General features: G+C 45.5%; 1 protein-coding gene across 1 annotated transcript in view; it reads right to left on the bottom strand.

Moving 5' to 3' along the window:
* Window positions 1–282: 282 nt before the first annotated feature.
* snap25a (synaptosome associated protein 25a) overlaps window positions 283–20,159 on the bottom strand; it is a 29,153-nt gene continuing 9,276 nt past the window's right edge. Inside the window, exons 2-8 of the mRNA XM_062550950.1 lie at window positions 15,453–15,593; window positions 12,520–12,561; window positions 10,089–10,137; window positions 7,188–7,305; window positions 3,501–3,620; window positions 2,273–2,417; window positions 283–1,799 (exon numbers count right to left, since the gene is read on the bottom strand). Coding sequence (XP_062406934.1) covers window positions 1,731–1,799; window positions 2,273–2,417; window positions 3,501–3,620; window positions 7,188–7,305; window positions 10,089–10,137; window positions 12,520–12,561; window positions 15,453–15,524 — 615 coding nt within the window. The 5' untranslated portion in view covers window positions 15,525–15,593 and the 3' untranslated portion in view covers window positions 283–1,730. The remainder of the gene's footprint in view (window positions 1,800–2,272; window positions 2,418–3,500; window positions 3,621–7,187; window positions 7,306–10,088; window positions 10,138–12,519; window positions 12,562–15,452; window positions 15,594–20,159) is intronic.

Here is a 20,159-nt window from a genome sequence, read left to right on the forward strand (position 1 = left end):
ACTATTATTGTGGCTTGCTGTGTAATGCAAGCTTTATCAGTGTTACAAGATATCTAGAATTGGGCAGAATTTTGCATTGACTTCATTCTCAAATAATATTTAATGCAGGGGGTGTTTGACTAGGATGGGGCAGAGTTACAGAGCGAATGGGCACCCATTTGGCACTATGCCCCAAAGGCTAGAACGTGTTTAACACAGCCTGGGCTAAAACCAAAATAGTCAGCCTAATATAACTTGATTCTCGATTCTTGTCAGACAGACAAAAAGACAACCCACAGAGAGTAGGGGTTTATTACTTTTAATCAATTCAGCTACCTACAAAATGTCAACCACTTTCACAGACTGACAGGATACAGAGGGAGGTTTAATATTACATGCGTCGAAGACATCAATCTCACAGCTTAACCTATGTGTCATCCAGGTAAGGTATGTATTTGTCTTCTTATACCAACTATTCAACATTTCAGCGATTTGGTGTGCATAGCTCTAAGTACAGAAGCAACAAAAACCCTTTGTTTGATTTTTTGTTACAGATTATTATAGATGTATTTTTTACCAATAACAAACCACATGGGGAGAATAAACTAACAGGATACAGTCTTCTTATAAAAGTAAGGTCTCTCAGAAATATGCACCTTTGCTTTACATTGCAAACGTTTATTTTTATTTTTTTCAGAGCATCCAAAACCTATGTTACAGTAAACAGCCAGTCTCCATCCTGTCTGCACGTATTCAACATCTTTCATTGAACTGCATATTCGTTAAGAAAACAGTTTTTTTTTTTTTTTGCGGTACAACCTCAACATTTTATTTCATTTTATTTCATCTTAACCGTATCCCCCCAAGATCATTGTGCATTATTTTACAACAATGGTCACAGTCTGTAAATATAATATTGACAGAAAGAGTGGCACTATTGCAAACTTGCAGGAACATGGAAACGTTCAACTGTGTCCTAATACTGAGCATGCGTTTGTCAATTTTTCGCTACTGCCATGTGTTCATTTTTTTCAAGATTTTTTTTGTTCAAACAAGTTTTTATTTATAAGACTAAAATCTACCATTGCTCATGCAGAAACGCACAATTCACATCACTTGGAATGCCATGTCTAGTACGGCTACAGACTCTAGTTGCACATTGTCTAAACAGTAACTGATGTGTGTTGATGAGGATAATGAACCAAAGACAGCAATCGATTTTAAGTGCTTTTTCTGAAGTCATATCGGTAAGTTGATCATCTTTTCCCCTCCTTAATTTGTCATGACAACATCAAAATAAGGATCATGACAGTAGCTTTGTGGAATGACACAGTTTACTAAGACGATACTGATATACTGGAAAAGAAAAGAAAAGAAAAAAAACGCCTTGTAGAGCATTCCTAATATAGTTTTCATCCAGCAAAGAGTACATATCATATATATGTATATATATATTTGTGATATATAATATATAGATATATATGATAAAGAGAATAAAAACTTCACAAGTGAGCTAGAGCCATCAAGATAGCACTATATACAACCTTTGGAAAAAATGATACAGAGTATAAGAAATCATTTTTACGAGGACAATCATTGAAAAAGCAGACAGACAACACACAGAACAACATTTACAATGGGGGGAGGTGATATGTGCATGTGTGCAAACCGAGAAGGTTAATACCATGATAAAAGCATGTTTGCGCTTTCCGACAAACTGCGCTGTTGGTAAAAGCCCCGGGTCTGGGAACTTAGCCACTGCCAAGCATCTTTGTGGCGCGCTGGTTGGCTTCATCAATCCGGGTTTTGTTGGAATCAGCCTGAGGGAGAAGAGACAGCAGTGTGAAGTTATACCGACTCTGAACACGTTGCAGTATTTTTTTGTTTACGGTGTTATCGTTTGTTTTGCTGATCAAGAAGGTCTTAGTTTTGCATGTCTATGCATGAATTTGTAAATATTCCTGATTGTCAGCCAGTTTCCTGTAGGCTACATGCCTTGTCTAGACAAGACAAAAGATTTTTTTTTCCACAACATTTTCAATTAAGTTTTTGCATTATTGTTTTGTCTAGGGCTAGGGTTAATCCATGTATGTGAAACCGGCCCAATATATTTCATCTACTTGAGCTCTCTTGCCATTGTTGAGTATGGTTAGTAATTCTTGATTCTAAAACTGATCCCTGATGACCTGAGAATATGTATTAGCTGTACGTGGTGTTGTCCACAAGGAAATCAATGCATAAAATCATAAATTAACATCATTTCCAGGATTCCTTGGTGGTTAAGTGCAAATACCTTCTCCATGATCCTGTCGATCTGGCGATTCTGGGTGTCAATCTCGTTGCCCATGTCCAGAGCCATGTGGCGCAGGTTGCCGATGATGCCGCCCACCTGCTCCAGATTCTCATCCATCTCGTTCTCTCGGGCGTCATCTGTTACCCTGCACACGCACACACACACAGACAGGCTCCGTAACCCGGGCGACACGCCAGAGGACACACACGGCAGACATGTAAACAAGTACACGCTATGCGCTAATACGCAGACACACACACGATCACACTCAATCTATCTCTCACACTCTTCACAGACGCACACTCTAACTGTCAGCAGACATACGTTCACACATATACACACACACACACACACACACACACACACACACATACAAACGCATACAAGGGCAGTTGTCACAACCTCTCTACCCTTCCAAGTTGCCAAGGTGCTGCATTAAAGCAAGATTACATATGCTGTTTATGTAAGCTCAGTAAGAGAGGTCCCATAGTTTCATCCATCTCAACTGTTTTGCCTCTTACATCTGTTCTATCCCAACCCTGTCATGCCCTTCGACTTCCAGACAAATCCCCTCTGGACCTCAAAGGTGTACCTCCAACTCTCATCTCCAATACACATATACAAACACACACACACACACACATAAACATTTATATCTTGCTGACCTGGTCCCATGGCACCAGGGACCAGAGCCAGTGTCCAGCTCACCTCACCAGCTGTCTGACTCAGCAGGCCGTGAGTCTTTCAGCTGCCCCCCAGCAAAGCCATTCTGCTCCTTGGCACTAACCACGAGTTGCCCTTCCACCTCTATTACCCTGCATCACCTGAGCAGATTCTACTCCCATCTTCACTAAGAGGACACGGTCAAGAGTCTAATTCGTCTAGGATTCCTCATTGGTGGACTGCTTTGCCCAATGCTTTACACTGTAGTGGCAATGTTGGTGGTAATCTGATTTCTGTAAATATGAATCTAATCTGTAAAATCCTGTAATAATCTGTAATCTGTAAAATTCCATAATAATCTGTAATCTGAAAAAAAAAGCATCTGATTTCTGTAATCTGTTTACCTTGTATCTAACAAACGTATTCCTATAGGTAACACTTTTCCATATGCTCTTTGCTTTGTGTCTTGGTCTGCAGCTTCATATCCACCCGTCTCCTCCGGAGAGAGCCCGTCCCCATCCCCCCACCTGCCCCGAGACAGCCCCTGCCTTGCCCCCGCCCTCACCTGCGGATGAAGCCTCCGCTGATGGCCATCTGTTCGCGCTCGTCCACCACGCGGGCGGGCTGGCTGTTCACCACGCCGTCCTGGTTGTTGCCCCAGGCCTTGCTCGCCCCGCTCTTCATCCTGTGCGGAGACGCGGGGAGAGAGAGTGAGCGAGCGCGTGCGGCGCCCGGGGTCACCGCCGGACGCTTCCGTGCTGGCTCACTTTATTTTGTTCTCTCAGTGTTTCCTCTTTTTTTTTTTTTTTTTTTTTTTAAATTTCACATTCGCCCACACGGAAGCCATTTCTTCATTACAGACAAACACAGACAGTGGGGGTAGGAAAAAAAAGAATACGACACATCCCCGACAAAAACGACAGGAAGCAAACGGTTAGACTAGCAGAGAGAGGCAGACCAGGGATGGGGGAGGTCATTCTCTTCTTAACACCTGTTCTTCACATGCTGCCCTCTCCGATGGACACACAAGCCCTGTGCCTATCCTTGACTGTTGATAATTGTGCACTCTTGGACGTGGTCATCCCACTAAAGCCAAGTTGTTACTCAGATCTCTTTTTTCTATCTTCTTCCCCTCTATTCCTCCCTCCATCTCTCTCATCCCTTCCTTGCCTTGCTGGCTGTGATGCCTCTATGTAGCGGAACGATCTCCCACATGTTAACTGGAACATGCGCCGACTGAGACAATGACAGATAACAAACAGGACAGGCTTCGGCAGACAGACAACACAGAGTAACAGGACTACCATACCGGTGGAGGACAAAAACAGAAAAAAATAAATAAATGTCGGAGAACGTCTTATCCCAGAGTGTCCTGTTTGCCCTGCCTTGTCTTTAAATGTCCAATCTCCTTTCAAGAGATTATAATTACAGATACGTCTGAGATTTTATTACTAGGCCTACCATATAACCTGGGAAACATAACTTTGAAGATCAACTGAGAAAGCACTATGGAGAAAAATGCTGCATGTTCTCTCTAAGTAGCAGCCATTTTGGTGAGCCTCGTATCTGAAATGGACTCCCTCCCTCCTTGTCAGCTCAGCCGGCTGTTTGTTGTTGATAGTCTCTCAGTGCCGTTGGGCCCTATCTCCTCCTCATGCCCGGTAATAGAGAGACTGCACTCCTTATAGGACGCCTGAGGAGTTTTCCACTCTTGATTGGCCGGGAAGACAGGGCAGAATACCAAATAGGCTCCGCGGCTTGGTGAATCAGGTGTGCTGGCGTTAATTTATGTCCCTTCATCTGTCTGCAGAAGGGTCTGCTGGATGGTTGCCCCTCTCGACGCCTTCAGGGAAACTCTAGAGTTTGTTCTGAAGTCTTCAAAATGGAGGATTGGAGGCTTTTTCATATCACGTATTCTCTCTTTCAGTCTAAATTGGGCCGACATGCGAAAGCACTGGCATTCCTCCGGAGTTCACACTCCATGTGCATGGCTAACCTTGGATCTCGGGTAATGATAACTCATGCTTTTGTTATAGAGAAAGCAGTCAAAGCTTTCGCTCTGCCGCTAGAGATTTTATTTGAAGCATTGGACTGAGAGAATGTTTCCTCCGCTCTTTGTCTCTCCCCTGGTATCTCTTGGGCATCAACTGGTAGTGCCATGCTCATCTGGAGCAAATGTGGCTCTACAGTAAATACACTGGCGGCTAAAATCTCGGCTGCCTCGACATGCCTTTCAGTTGCCCAAGGCGCTTGGGCAAATAACAACCCCCTAATATTCTCTCATTACATCTCAAGAAATGTCCGTTACGAGTTACTAGATTCGCTTCAGCGTTGCAAATATTGGTTCAGATGAGGCAAAAATGAAGTCTCTGGCGCAGTTCTTTTTTTTTATTTGCATGCTGTCGAAAGGCCTCACGTCATGCGAATGAGTGAAGCGTGATTAGGATTGACACTGGCATAGAGGCTTTGCTCCACAGGCAAGTTCAACAGCCCCCCGAAAGGAGAGAGGGAAGGAAAGATCGAGAAAGGAGGGGGAAAAAAACACCATCTGACAGCAAAGTGTCTCATCTATCGAAGTGAAGGTCTATCAAAGCTTCAACTGAACACACACCGTTGGTTAGCATTCCTCTCTTCTCGTGTTTAGAAACGAGGGAAAGAGCAGCTCCACTGATGCTTCCACACTGACACGCGGAGCTAAATCCCGTCAGGGTGTGCGTTCATGCCTCGCTCAGAAACGCTCTCTCGACTCTGCGCCTGACCCAGTTCTCTGCCATTGCTTGTCACCCTCACCCCACCCCCCTCTCCCTATGGGGAAGAAACAAGTACACATAACCTTGGTGTTTTGCTGGAACTACAACAGACACTGGGCTAGGGCCTGTAATCCTTTGCCTTTCTCCCCTCCAGCAACAACACATCTTCCCTTTCACTCGCTGTCTCCTTCACTTGTCTGCCATTTCCCAGTCAGTACTCTCACTGTTAAACGCAATTAGCATGGCGTTTATGAGCCATTCACTTTGATCTTCACAATAGTGCAGGAAAAAAGTGCTAGCTTCTTGCTTCACTATGGGCTAATTGTTGAGTCTATCTGGGTCTGTGTGTCCACAGTTCACATTTGAAAACACCATATAGCAGTTAGTACCATTTAAAGGCAAAATTTAAAGGGTTCATAATTATCATGAATATTAGTAGCACTATTAGCATCGTTAGCACTGAGTTGCATTAGCATGCATGGGCATTCACAGACATGCTGTCTGGTCATTCCAGTACGTAGCACTGATGGATGCGGTTGGTTGCAGACTTGCAAAGGAGAAAGGTCAGTTGGTTACATCCGCTAGCACCGCTAAAGAAGGCTAGAATAGGTGACCAGCATAATGTTGGCATGCAAATGATGAAAAGAGCTATGATAGCTGGGCTAGCTTGGTTAGTAGACCCCTGATGGAGGGTGGGGAGATGCATTGGGGAGGTGGTGTTCGTAGCCCTGGTTTGTGTGCAGAGGAGCTCAGGTAGTACTGTAGACTGAGCGTTACCTTGGCATCAGGTTGGAGTTTTCTTTAAAGTAACTCTGCCACAGTGGCTGGCCTTATTAAGTTCTGAAGTGGATCCAAAGTAGCAGGCCAGGATCGGTCCCTGGAAAAGGGCCTTATCTGGGCAATTCAAATTGGGAAAAGCCTCTCGCTACGGAGCAGAGCACTTTGCTGATGCAGCAAAGCTGCATGCTGGGGAATTTGCCATTTTACTCACTCCCAGGCTGCTCCACAGCATGAATAAACAGAGGGTGAATCATGCTAAAGCACTGCCTGTGGCGGTTGGGCTCAGGGCAGTTTGACAGTTGTCCCATACATAATGTGTGGCCACCATAATGGGAATCAAGTCCCTTAGGCCAGGACATGTGAAATTACTACTGTGGGTGCGTTCGAGTGTCTTATATATAAATGCCTTTTAATGTATGTTTGTTTATGTGTGTGTGTGTGTGTGTGTGTGTGTGTGTGTGTGTGTGTGTGTGTGTGTGTGTGTGTGTGTGTGTGTGTGTGTGTGTGTGTAATGTGTAATGTGAGCATGCCTCATGCTCAGCCTTCTCTAAGGGCAGGCCAATGGCGCAAATCATGGGAGTGGGGAGGCTGGATGCAAGGCTTGGGACTCGAGCTTCAGCTGGCATGGACTACATCTAGTCGCCGCTACAAAGCTACCACGTCTACTGTATAATCACTATTAGTTATATAGCAGGCAGGCAGGCAGGCAGGCAAGCACCTACTTGTTACACGGACAGGAGCAAAGACCACAGAATTTTCCTAGATCGTTCAAATTCTTTTCTGCATCCTTCATGTCCTTATTGATTTGGTCCATTCCCTCTTCGATGCGCTCCAGTTGCTCTGATTAAACACAAGTCATTTATCCCCCACAGAACGAAGCACATGAGAAAGGAAGAAGGAAAAAAGGAAAGAAAAGAGAAGGAAAGAGAGGACAAAGAAGAGAGGACAAAGAACTTCAGACACTCACTTTGACAAAAGGAAAAAAAAAAACGAACAAAAACCCAAAAAAGAAAATGGACGCCACCACAGACGCAGAAGAACCTTCCAGCAACGTGTTCAGTACCTACTTGTTACATGGGCATATGAATAGGCCACAGCATTTCCCTAAATCTTTTAAATTTTTCTCGGCCTCCTTCATGTCTTGGTTGATATGGTTCATGCCATCTTCGACACGATCGAGTTGTTCTGGTCAGGACAAAGGGATGACAGCAGTGGAATGAGTATCGTACTGGGCGTGAGATAAATGAAAACTGCTTTGTGGGCTAAGTGTGGTGGCAATCTCTGAACAGAGAACTGTGACCTTTCACATGGTCAGTCTGAGGGACGGTGCCAGAGTATATTGAGCAAACTTTTCAATATAAAGAATATTAGTAAAGTAACTCCATAAATCGGTTGTATACTTTTAATTCTGTATTTTACATAGGCAAAGAGCATAGGCTCCATTGCCTCGCTATATATCTAGTCTATACCCCAGATATTCCTAGCTTGCTGTAATAAAATGAATGAACACTTAAACGTTGAGCTTTACGGGAGAAATGAGAAGCATATTCTTCATAACGTTTCTCCCTCTTTACTCTGTGAAATTAAAGTAAAACCCATTTAAGGGCTTCATTTAAAAAGATGAATTAATGAAATCTCAAAAGGCTCTCAGACACGGGGGATTTTGAATATAAAGAATATAACTAATTAAAAGTCTGACACATGTCCCGATCATCCCAGCCCATTGCCAGGACTGCCTGTGGTCTATGGTGGCCACCATAGAAGAGGAAGGCCATGCCACTGCACACCTTTCATTTGACATCCAGGTTGAAATAAAAAAGAAGCTTAAACGCACAGGCTCATTGGGTGGATGGCCACTGGTTGGTTATATTGCTTGGTGCACAGCCTGTGTTGTTCTTCGACATGTGGCGCAATGGGCAGCTTCTATTTGACATCTGTGTGTCCAAGGGAAGGAAATTAATGTGGCAAGCATGGCTAGGTTTGGTGATTGTCAGCAGCATTGCAGTTGTGGGGAAGGGGATTGGCTATTTTTTGTAGCAAGGACAAGGTATGTGTAGTCTAGAGGGGTTTATAGGGGATAGCAGGGACAAGAGGAGGTGCAGGGGGAAGTATGGTTAAAGTGATAGTCGGCCAACAGCCGCTAACCTTTGAACAATCCCTGCAGTGTTGCTCCACTAAGCTCATTATCTTAATTAGCATTTAGCATTGTTAACTCACTCAGCAGACACTTCTCTAAAACTAGTCCTCAAATGCTGGAGGTGTACACTTAATCAGAGCGTACAGCCTCTGCAATATCTACTGAAAATCTCAATTTCTACACAAGTGGCAAGCATTCGGTGGCAGAAGCTATCGCAAGTTTACACAGGCCATTGGGCTGTTTGCCATTCCATGCCAATGGCTGGACCTGGCATCTCCTCTTTGCAGGTCAGAGTTGTGTACTAAAGCGCATTCCAACATGGCTGACGTGCAGGCAGGAGGGTTCAGGGAGCGAGGCCTGCTTACGACTGGGGTCTCGTTTAAATAGGCTTTAGCAGCCATGCCTGGAGCTCTGAGCGGATGGGTGGAGATTTGAGCTCTCTCTCACCCCCACTGCAGACGATGCCAGCGAGAGAGGCTAATTATCAGCTTTGGTTGGAGGGGATGGGGGTTCCCAGCACCAGCCAGTCACAATAGCCAGCCAAGGCTAATATTCTGTTTATATTACATTTCTTCCATTTCTGTAACGCTGAGAACATGGATCTGACAGTCACATTGTTAAGCCTAATAGCTGAGTCGACGGCGCTTTTTTAAACGTAAAATGCAATGCACAAAATTCACCTGGTGCATGAAGTTCAACATGGTAATGAGATGATTAGGGACAGTAATATGCTATTGTATTTGACCAGGGATTATACAAAAATGTGTTAGTTTCATGAGGAAGTGTGGATTTTGTCATTACCAGCTAAATCGATCGTTTTGGTTTGGCATCTCGCCCACTGAGGAGAACTGTTGCTCTAGTTTACCATTCGTCACGGTCTCCGTAGGTAACAGTAAGGATGGCAGTCCTTTAGAGCCGCTATTATGAACCAAACAGGCTAACCCAAATCACAGCCTCCTGAGGTTTCTTACTCTATGAATGGACTGATGTGGTAAATGCTGTCCTAGGATACATTGTTCCGAGGCCAAATATTCTTAGTTTAGTGGTAAAAACAACAGAAAAGAGAATAGAAGCAGAACAGTTATAAATGGCTGTTGGGTTGTGAATCCAAGATGTTATTGAAAAGGAGGAAAATGAGTAAGACAGTTTTTCATGAAAAGAAGGGGATTAAATAAAGAACAACATGCATCATGAAATCTGGTGTGAAATATTTAAAAAGACTAGGATTGAATTGTATACCATCTTTCATAGATATATGTCCTTCATATCAAATTATGCTGATTCATACATCAAATTGCACAGTATCATTAATGTTTAAAGAGTCTAATGATCAATAGTTCAGAATTGAATATACTTTTAGACTTGAATCACTGTCACTGTATATGCTAGACAAACAACATGAAGGTTATATTATTCTAAAAGTCAAAAGTGATTACTAATTCAGATGGTGTTCCCTGCCTCTTGCCCCAAATGTGTCCAGACTTACCTCCTTGCTCATCCAGCATAACCAAAGTCCTGATTCCTGCATCTTTACTCTACTCCGAAAGAAGCACCGCAAGGATACGCACAAGGCAAGGCCACAGCGGGAGAGAGGAGAAGAGAAAGACAGAAAGGAAGAAAGAAAAAAGAAAGAAAGGAGAGAGAGAACGTGTGTGAAATCAGTGAGGAGCAGTGCAGAGTCAAGAGATAGGAAAATAGATTTATCGTCAGAAACTGGAATCATGAAATGTGGATCACTATTCCGAAGACTTGAGTCAACCTGATTCTTTTGCTATAATATGGTTGCTACCATGTTCTAAATAAATTACATGATGTCTGTACATGATTTGAGGTAATCTTTAGACCAGCATACCATGGCCAACAAACAACCTACGTTGACATTTGACCTGAAAAAAATCAATCACCTACCCAAGGGGTTAATACTGCTTTATTGACGGAACAGAACATTTGAAGCTAAATGGCTTTAAAAAAAAATACATAAAGCAGTAGTAAAATCGAATTGCATCCGTATGAGTATAATTCAGTGAGTAACTGGAATATCTATGGAAATCTAAATATAAACCTAATGTATTATAATAAATGCTACTGTAATTTATTTTATTTGATTCATACACAATTTTGTTTTTAAAACCAGCACAAATACTTTTAATCCAACACATACGCTCCCACATAAAATGCAGGCGTATTTCTAACAGTTTTTTTTTTTTGTAGCTATGTCTGGAAAAACCCTCAAAGGTATAATCACAAATTGCCTCTTTCCAAGTGAGATTGCTATCAATGACTGCATTGCCATTACTGAGAACAGCCAATGACCATAAACACGGTGTCACCAGGTCTCCTCCACTCCCACCACACAGGAAGCCACACAGGCACAATGGAGCGGCTACATAAATAAAGAACGGCGTCCACATAATTAGCCTGGAGCAATAATCCTGCTGAGTTGTCCTCTTTTTCTTTTTTTTTTTTTCCGGGGGCCGTTAAGAAATATCTCTCAGACGAGGCACCTGGCGTGGTGGACTGGGGGAGTAAATCAGCATGGCTGCCGCTGCTTCAGCAGTTCTGCCGTGCGCGAATGGGAAGTGTCGATCGACGTTTCGCAGCAATCAGGAGCCGAAACTGTGTATAAATTACTCCGAGATAAGGCAGAGGCCAACTGACCCCCCCCCAACTCCCCCTGTCTATGCAGGAAGCCCCCGAAGTGGCCCTAAATGCGTCCCTGGAGGGTAATCCGTTCTCGGCGTGATCTGCAGTGTCTCTACTCAGCAGTTTGAGCCCTGGCGTAGGGGCCGGTACCTGGCCCAGTGGCCCCGGTGTAAATAATGCATGTGCTACTGCTAACATCAATTCAGCCCCTTTGCCTCGTGGAATGCCGCATGCTGATTGCTTTGGGGGGTGGGGGTGTTTGTGTGTGTGTATGGTGGGGGGGGGGAGGGTAGTGGAACTGGGGAGTGGTCCATTCTTCATTGCTTTTGTCATCACCCCTTCCCTGCATATCTCCACTCCAAATCCACAATCCCATCCTGTAGTGCGTAGCTTTTGCCACTTTATGGCATGTAATGCGGACAGAGCTATTTTTTTTCTCTCTTTTTTTTCTCGCACGCTGGTGGGTGACTAATCAGCATCGGTGACTAACTCGGCGGACTAAAGTGGCTATTTTCCCCCCATCCAGCTCGCCTCTCTGACCACTCGGGCTTCTGCGCCCTGCGGCTCGCCTCCTGTTCGATCCCCAGCGGCCCGCGGCTCTGTCTCGCGGCCAACTGTCTGATTGTCACCTGCGCGGCACTTTATCGGCCTCCTCATCTGCCGCTAATGGTCGTCGGGAGGAGCCCGGCTGGCAGATACCACAGACTGATTATCAATACGACCTTGAGATATGCTGCAGAGGCTTGTCGTCAGAGCCTGGCTGGCAGCCTCACTACTGCACACACACACACACACGCGCACACACACACACACACACACACACACACACACACGCTGGCTCTGGTCTACTGATCAAGCAGGCTGGATGCACTTGCTGCATTCTTTTCGATCCAGCTATAAACTCTCAATCTCAGTGTGGATCACAGCTCATTTGGATGACAGAGTCAGGGAAGAGTATCGACTGATACAAAAAGCAATGCCAGGGCGTACTGTAATTTAATATCCACAATGTCAATAAACTAAATCAAGAGAATCAAACCCACTCATTTGTTATCAGACACTGAATCATCATGACACGTCTTCTGAAAACTAAGCTGTTTGAATTCTGTTAAATATCAAACTACTTAAGAATAAAATATTTTTGTCTCTGCTAGATGTTAAATTATTGCTATTTTTGGATTAAACGGAATTAATGAATAAATAAAAAATACGGTAGTTTCAGCTGTAATTGCAGGGGCTCTAGAGAAATCAAGGTGAATGTGATGTTTTCTTACCTCTTCCACCAGCTGCAGCATACGACGAGTACTCTCCAGTGACTGTCGGGAGAAAAAAAAGGAACCATTATGTGCTGAAACAAGCAAAACCAAAATACAACAATAAAAAAACACCCATCAATGTGAGATGGAAATCCATAACGCCGCTGTACCAGAGAGAGAAATCAATAGAAAACCAATCAATGCCTCCGGCACCATCATCAATTTCTAGAAAATGCTACATTTTAGTTGCAAGGCTTCTGCAATGATGGTAACAGTCCTGTAAATGTTTTTTTCCCCCCCGCAATGATTAAGTCTGTGTCTGTCCTAAATGTTTGCAGAACACCATTTCCTCCGAAACAAAGGCTGAATTATTCATCCTTCTAGACTCCAGTCATGCCTTGTCAAAATGAGATGAAGAACAGTGCGCTGAAATGAAATAAGTGGAAGTGAAGAAAGCTCGATTGAAATTTGGTCTATCAGGCTATTGGTCTAGCGTGCAATATGACTGACACAGTGGCTATTGATTATTAGACAAGATAGATGAACTACTCTGCTGATTTTCCAAATGTGGAGGCTGAATGGCTGATATTGATTAAAAATGCAGATGTCACAAATTTCATTAACCACTGAAAATGGTGAGAATAAGTTCTAAAGATTGGGCATAACAAGCTCTTCTGAAATCCATAACATTATTATCTTGTCATTGTTACATATACTTTATTGTATTCATGTCTGTCTATGTTACTTCAGTTACATTTTATAAAACCAAGTAAATCATTCTGCTTCACTACTTTGAAGGAACAGGTTTTTTTTTTTTTTTTTTTTTTCCAGCAGCACCTTGAACAGGGCAGCTCTATTTTTAGCTGTGCGTGTGTGTCAGGCGAATGTTCCTATTTCTTTCATTATTTCATTTAAGCTCTAAATAGCTTGCATCAGACGGATGGCTACGGGGCGCAGGCTGACTGAGACGGAGCTACCAGAGAGGGCTGAAGCGTCTCATCCTGCTTGTCTGGGGACCGGACCAGACCAGCCTCCGTCCATGTCCCTGAGGGGGCAGGGGGGCAGTCAGGGGGAGGGAGTGGACAGCTGAAGTGGACAGGGCATTCTGGGGAATTAACAGAGGCCAAGTCAGCCCCCCATTTCAGTATCCACAGGCCGGCGTCCATCCGTTTAGACTGGAGAGGACTCAAAATGGCTGCCCCTCTCTGAAAAAAGTAAAGCTACAAAATGGACCTACTGTCGGTTCCGATCTTCAACTCAAATCCCTCACTTCTCTTTGGATTACCTTTCTGTTTTCAGTATCGCTCATGTCACATTCCAATTACCTCCTAAAGTATTTGTCAGACGAGGAGAAGCAAAAGGGCGCCATGTTGCTCTACCAGGACTCTCTCCCTCGTCGGAGCCCAGCGTGTGGGTCATTTCAAACTGGACCATGAGTAATGCTTTTATTCTGCGTTTGCGTCCTGTGCTCTGCTCAGCTGTGAGGCCCCATCCTGGATAGATGGGCGTGGGGGGGGGGGGGCAGTGGCAGCATGGGAGTGGAGTGGGGGGGTGGAGCTGCTGAGGTTGGGGTTGGACGCTACAGCAGTCAACAGTGCCTCAGCACTCCAGGGCTCCAATCCGCTCCCAACCCACAGCACACACTCATCTCTCTCTTTCTCTCTCTCTCTTTCTCTCTCTCTCTCTTGCTCTTTCTCTCACTCGCCCTCTCTCACACTCCCCCTCTCTCTTTCTCTCTCTCTGTTTTTGTATTTCTCTTCCTCTCTTTCTCATGCTCATTCTCTACCTCTCTGCCTCTCCCTCTCTCTCACTCGCCCTCTCTCTCCCTTTCTCTTTCTCTCTCTCTGTTTCTGTATTTCTCTTCCTCTCTTTCTCCCTCGTGCTCATTCTCTATCTCTCCCTCTGTTCTTTCCTTCTTTCTCTCTGTCTCTCTAACTGAGCACACACTCCTCCCTCTCAGTCCTCTGCTCACTCAGTGAATGCTGCAGCGTTATGTAAGCACTGAGTGCAGGTGGACCCTCCCACCATATCTCTCTCTCTTTCTCTCTCTCTCCCTCTCTCTCTCCCCCTCTCTCTCCCTCTCTCTCTCACCCTCTCTCTCTCTCTCATTCTCATCCTCTCTCCCTTTACCTCTCCCTCCCATTCTCTTCCTCTCTCTTCACACACACACACACACACACACACACACACTGCACATCCTCAAGAATACACATGCACACACGATCTACATCAAACTACGCCTCTACACAGATGCACAGACCCAATACTGTACACAGACACACACACACACACACACACACACACACATGACACAGACTGTGCCCTGAGAGAAAGCTTTAGCGTGGCTGTGAGGACATGGCGAGCATCGGCAGAGCGTGTGAATCAGCTTGCCACCCACCGCCAACAGAGGGAGAGGAGCACCGCTGAAGGGGAATGGCTCTCACACAGAGGACTAGTCTAAGGCCTGGAGAGGTCCAACACTCCTGTGCGTTAGCAAGGGAGAGGGATGTGGAAAAGTCCCATTAAGCGATGAGGGGGACTCAACACGAGAAGGTAGCCATGCAGGGAGAAGCCACCACGGGGACATTACACCTGGAGAACTGACACAAACTAATTACATAGAGTGGAACAACGACGTTCAAATGTGGGGTCTATTTAAAGGGACTTAATTAATGATTGAGACGATAACAGAATTGGTTGAAAATGAGTTTAGTGCATAGCCTGCTTGTGTCCGTGTGTGTGTGTCCATGTCCATTTTGTGTGTGTGTGTGTGTGTGTGTGTGTGTACATGTCCATATGTGTTTGTGTGTGTGTGTGTGTGTGTCTGTGTGTGTGTATGTGTGTGTCCATGTATCCATGTCCATGTGTGTTTGCATGTACAGTACAGTATATGTGTTTGTGTTTTTGCATATGTGTGTGTGTGTGTGTGTGTGTGTGTGTGTGTTGCTCACCTCGTCGGCCAGCTGGTCGGCACGCTGCTGCATGTCAGACAGCTCATTGCGCATGTCAGCATCTTCTGCCATGGCTGCTGTTGTAGGGTGGAGCTGATCTCCAAGTGGGACTAGTGGGTGTTACTGGGAGTCCAGGAGAGCCTGAGAGAGAAAGAGAGAAAGAGAAGGAAGAGAGGGGGAGAGAGAGGGAAAGACAGAGAAGGAGGTGGAAGAATAGAATGAGCAAGACAGTGGAAGAAGAGAGAAAAATGAAGAGGTGAGATGAAGAGAGAGAGAGAGATGGAGAGAGAGAGCAGAGGGGAGGAGAAAAAAGCGAGAAAAAGAAGAAGAAAAAGAATTCTGTTAGTCGGCATGAAATGGCCATTTGTCAGTGCGCTGTGGCGGCGTTATGTGGCCGACGCCGGGACTCTGCAGCACGAAGCGCGCCGCGTGCCGCACAACAGGGTGCCCCAGCAGCTGGACCACTGGGGGGCAAATAACACAGCGGAGGAAGGGGGGGGGAGATTAGTCACAGAAAACTGCATCAATTTCTTTTCTGAATGAGGCCGAAATGAGAAAACGAAATGCACACAACGCGTTAGACGTGTGACGGCTGAAGGACACTGATGTCACAGACAGAGAGAGAGAGAGAGAGAGAGAGAGAGAGAGAGAGAGCGGAGGGTTGCAGATTACAGGAACACAGCTACCAGACACATGCTCGGACATGGAGTCGTTTGTCTTAGAAGCGAGCCGAGGGAGTGTCAAACTCTCATAGACAAGCTGTCATGATCCTGCCTATGATCTTCTACTGTTACTGCCGGATACACAGTTATATAAGTGACTATCTCCTTGGCTTATGAAGTGACGAAAGCTGTGCAAATACTGTAATGCTTTGTTAATAGGGCTACTTATAAACAAATAGTGACAATGAAGCTAGAATAATAATACCTTTATTCTTAATCGTGCTATTTTATTTTGTGCAGTTGTAGTAGATATATTTTAGCTGTGCGAGTGATTAACATTATCTTGACAGCTTATCTAATAAGAATTCATCCCGGAAGGTCTTGTTGTACTGTCTGCTCTGACACCCACTTCATTCGCATGCACTGCAGGACAAACATCCCATTCCTTCTCTTTGCATAAACGAAGTTAGCTTGACAGCTGTCGGGGGTTTCTGTGGGCTGTTAAAGGCACAGATCGCTTAACTCATTTTTTAAATCACGCATGCTCCTACAAAAACGACACGGCATGTCGGCTGAGAAACAAGGCGCCATCACGAAAATTATCCTTTCGATTTGCAAGCCTTCGCCTTCTGTTTGTGAAGATGTCTCAAAGCAGATGGTTGCAAGTATCGCCCCTGAGATTCCAACGGCATTGCGTACCCTGAGAATTACCAAATCCTGTTATACATCTCCCCATCAACGCACCATGTCAAACACTGATGTTATGGGCTCCCTCTCTGAATTAAAATACAAATCAGATGCGTAATAAAACGAGCCGGGATGCACATGCGACGTCCGTTAATTATGCAACCTCGGACACGCGCAATTAGTTCCAACATGGCGGCTCTGACCTTTTTCCCGCGCGTCGGAAAATGCAGGACGGCGTCGGCAGGAGCCCTCGAGGCCCCTCCATCACAGCCGGGCGTCCGCCGCCGAAACGAGTGTCAACTGCTCCCTTAGTGAAGGATCAGGGAGCACCAACACCAGATTAGGCACGGACGCCGCCTGCGAAAGATCAATCGACTCATCCGCCGTCGACGCGCCGCAAATGAATCCCAGCCAACAAAGAGGGTGGTGGGTGGCAGGGAGTGTGTTTGTGTGTGTGTGTGTGTGTGTGGTGGGGGGTCGTCATTTTGTCATCGTGTGTCTTCTGCTGTCTGATGTTGGTCAGTTTGGGGGTGATGGGGCTCTGTGGACATGGGGCATATTTGCTCCTTTTTATTTGACGACACCAATTATATAAAACATGTCGCGCAGCTGTAGTGTGCTGGTAAGTTCAGGTAAGGAGTATATTAATCAAGACAGCAATTACGGAAGGAAAATGAATTAGTGGCCATGCTGCTAAATCTTCCTCATTTGACTTCTTGTCCTTTTATAGTCAAGCTTCCTGTTATGAAGTCCAAACAGTTTCTGCAGTCAGGCTACCGTGGGCAAAGAGCTATCTCGGAGAGATTAATTAATTTCTCCTGCTGGGCTTAACTACATCCAGATAACAGCTGTGTCTGGAACAAGTCTGGATATGGATCCAATTTTGTCGCAGGGTGAGCAGCCAAAGTGATGGGTTCAGACAGCTGAAGAGAACTACCCAGGCCACACAATAGCACAGTAGTATCTCATAGTACCTCTGGTCCTGCATGTTATCAACAGCTAGCATACACGCAGAGAAATGAAATGCTCTTCTGTCCCTCGAATCCATCTATTCCTTGGTATTGCACTTGTTCTCTGGTAACCAGCTTTGAGGAGGAAGGCAGAGTGGGGAGCAGGCTCAAAGTAGGGCAGGGAATCGACTGATATGGACTCTGTGGGTTTTCGCTAATTGACAAGCCCACTCCTCCTCCCAATTCTCCAGATGTCATGCGCTCGTTTCATCATTCTTCCCTCCTTCCCTGTCCCTCTCTCTCTCTCTCTCTCCCTCTCTCTCTCAATCTGGACACATCTCTTTCATCTTGACCTGCATGGCCCTCACTGCAAACTGAGTAGGACAGAGGTGAAGAGGTATGACAGGTCTATCCACTTTAGTGGGGCACATCAAGACATTCTCTAAATGTGTTCAGCCGTTCAGCAGTTTGATCAACCAACACAACCTGATCCTCAACCAACCGATGCTCATAGAAGACGAATCCTCCACCCATGATTATTTAAGCCTATTTAAAAAAAAATGATCCCGAAAATTCCCATTTCAATTCACCATAGTCTACAAGGCATGCTGTATCTCTACCATAGACATCAGCTGCCTCCCAGTTCATCCAGCTGTAGATCAGGCCACATGACATAGCAGAGTGAGAGCTCAGCATGTAATATGGGCTGATGACATCACCTGGGGCCTCTGGGAACTCTGTGGATCCTGTGTGTGGCAACACATCCTTAGGGCACACACTCACACACACACATACATACAGTACACACGAACACACGCATGAACAGGCACACAGACACATGGGCATATATCCACACACACACACACACACACACACACATGCAGGCAAAATCATGTCACACATATATCCGCACACACGCACATGGCAAAATCAGACCAAACATGATCGGAATATAAAAAAAACGGTGAGTGCCATTCCTGACAGTGATGGCGGCGCAGTACGCAGTGTCTCCTCATCGCTATCCCAGGGCTGCTGTTCAACAGACCGCCTTGCTGTATTCACTTGGGCCCCGGCATCAAACGAGCTCCCTCTGCCATATGCACATTCAGACCAGACTCTAATCAAATGGAGAATGAGCCTTTGGATTTCACCTCCACTGTGTAATGAAAACAGCACTCATAAATTTGTCATTCCCCCCCCCCCACCCCCCGCATCATTAAGCTGCCAGCGTGGCTCCCTGCTACTGCGTCTGCTGGTGCTGCTGCCTTGCGTTTGCTCGGGGAAGGGAAAATAAAGTGCGCTTGCTTTAGCTGCAACCGCTGTGGATGTGGTAATGAAAAACATGGAGATTCTACCCCCCCCCCCCCCCCCCCTCCATTCTCCGGCGTGCTTGTCATTTCTCATGCCTTGTCCAATAGCGGGGAAGGGGGCCGTAAAATCCCATCCCGCTCTCACCCTGCCCCCCACCCTAACCCCCCCCACCCCCCCTGCTCTCCCTTGTGCTGCTCAGGGCTACCTCGTCCCCCTGTCAGGAGGGCTGAAGCCATTACAAGCACGGCCGGCTTAGCACTCTGTATGCACCGGATGCACACCAATTCACCAGTGCCTCTCACTAAAACTGCTCCAGAAAGGGAAGGCAGCGAGAGACGGAAAACAGAGAAAACAGGCAGGAGAGGAAGCTTAGGGGCAGAGACAGAAAAAAACAGAACCAGCTAGACACAGACAATGCATAGGAGAAAGAAAGAAAGAAAGATAGACTTGCGCATACACGACAAATAAACGCATGTATCTTCTTGACGTCAATAACAAGGATGGATCGCAATGCCATGTTTTACCCAACCATTCAAATGTTCACACATTTACAGAGGACATTCTTACGTAAGCCTTGAGAGAAAAAATAGGGCAAAAAAAAAAATCACCTCTAAGATTACCAGATATTTCCACTTTGCTTTAATTAGATAGTGAGTGTGCGAATATGACACAGCTGATCTGATATCCATGTCGACTGTGGAGTGGAGATAATGGATTGCCTGAAATAGAGAGCGGGCAGACAGGCACATCACGCATGTTTCGCTGTGTGATGCTCCTTCCTCCAGCCGATCCCTTTTCTCATTCTGTGTGCGCTCGGCACAGGGACCAAACAGAATGCAGTGTCCCGATGCATCGCCTGTTAGAATAGGCCTTTGTGTGTCGCATAATATATCACAGTCAGTCTTGGCTGCCATTTTGTTATCTCACTTTCGTCTCTCGCTTTCATTCTCTCTCTCTTTCTCTGTCTCTCTCTCTTTCTTTCTCTCTTTCTCTCTCTCTCTCTCTTTCTCTCTCTTTCTCACTCGCTCTCTTTCTCTCCTCTCCGTCCCAAACGGTTCTCTTTTCCGTGTTGCCAAATCATTTATTTTACACAAGTG

Source organism: Sardina pilchardus, chromosome 12 (assembly GCF_963854185.1).
Source record: "Sardina pilchardus chromosome 12, fSarPil1.1, whole genome shotgun sequence".
Classification (NCBI taxonomy): Eukaryota; Metazoa; Chordata; class Actinopteri; order Clupeiformes; family Clupeidae; genus Sardina; species Sardina pilchardus.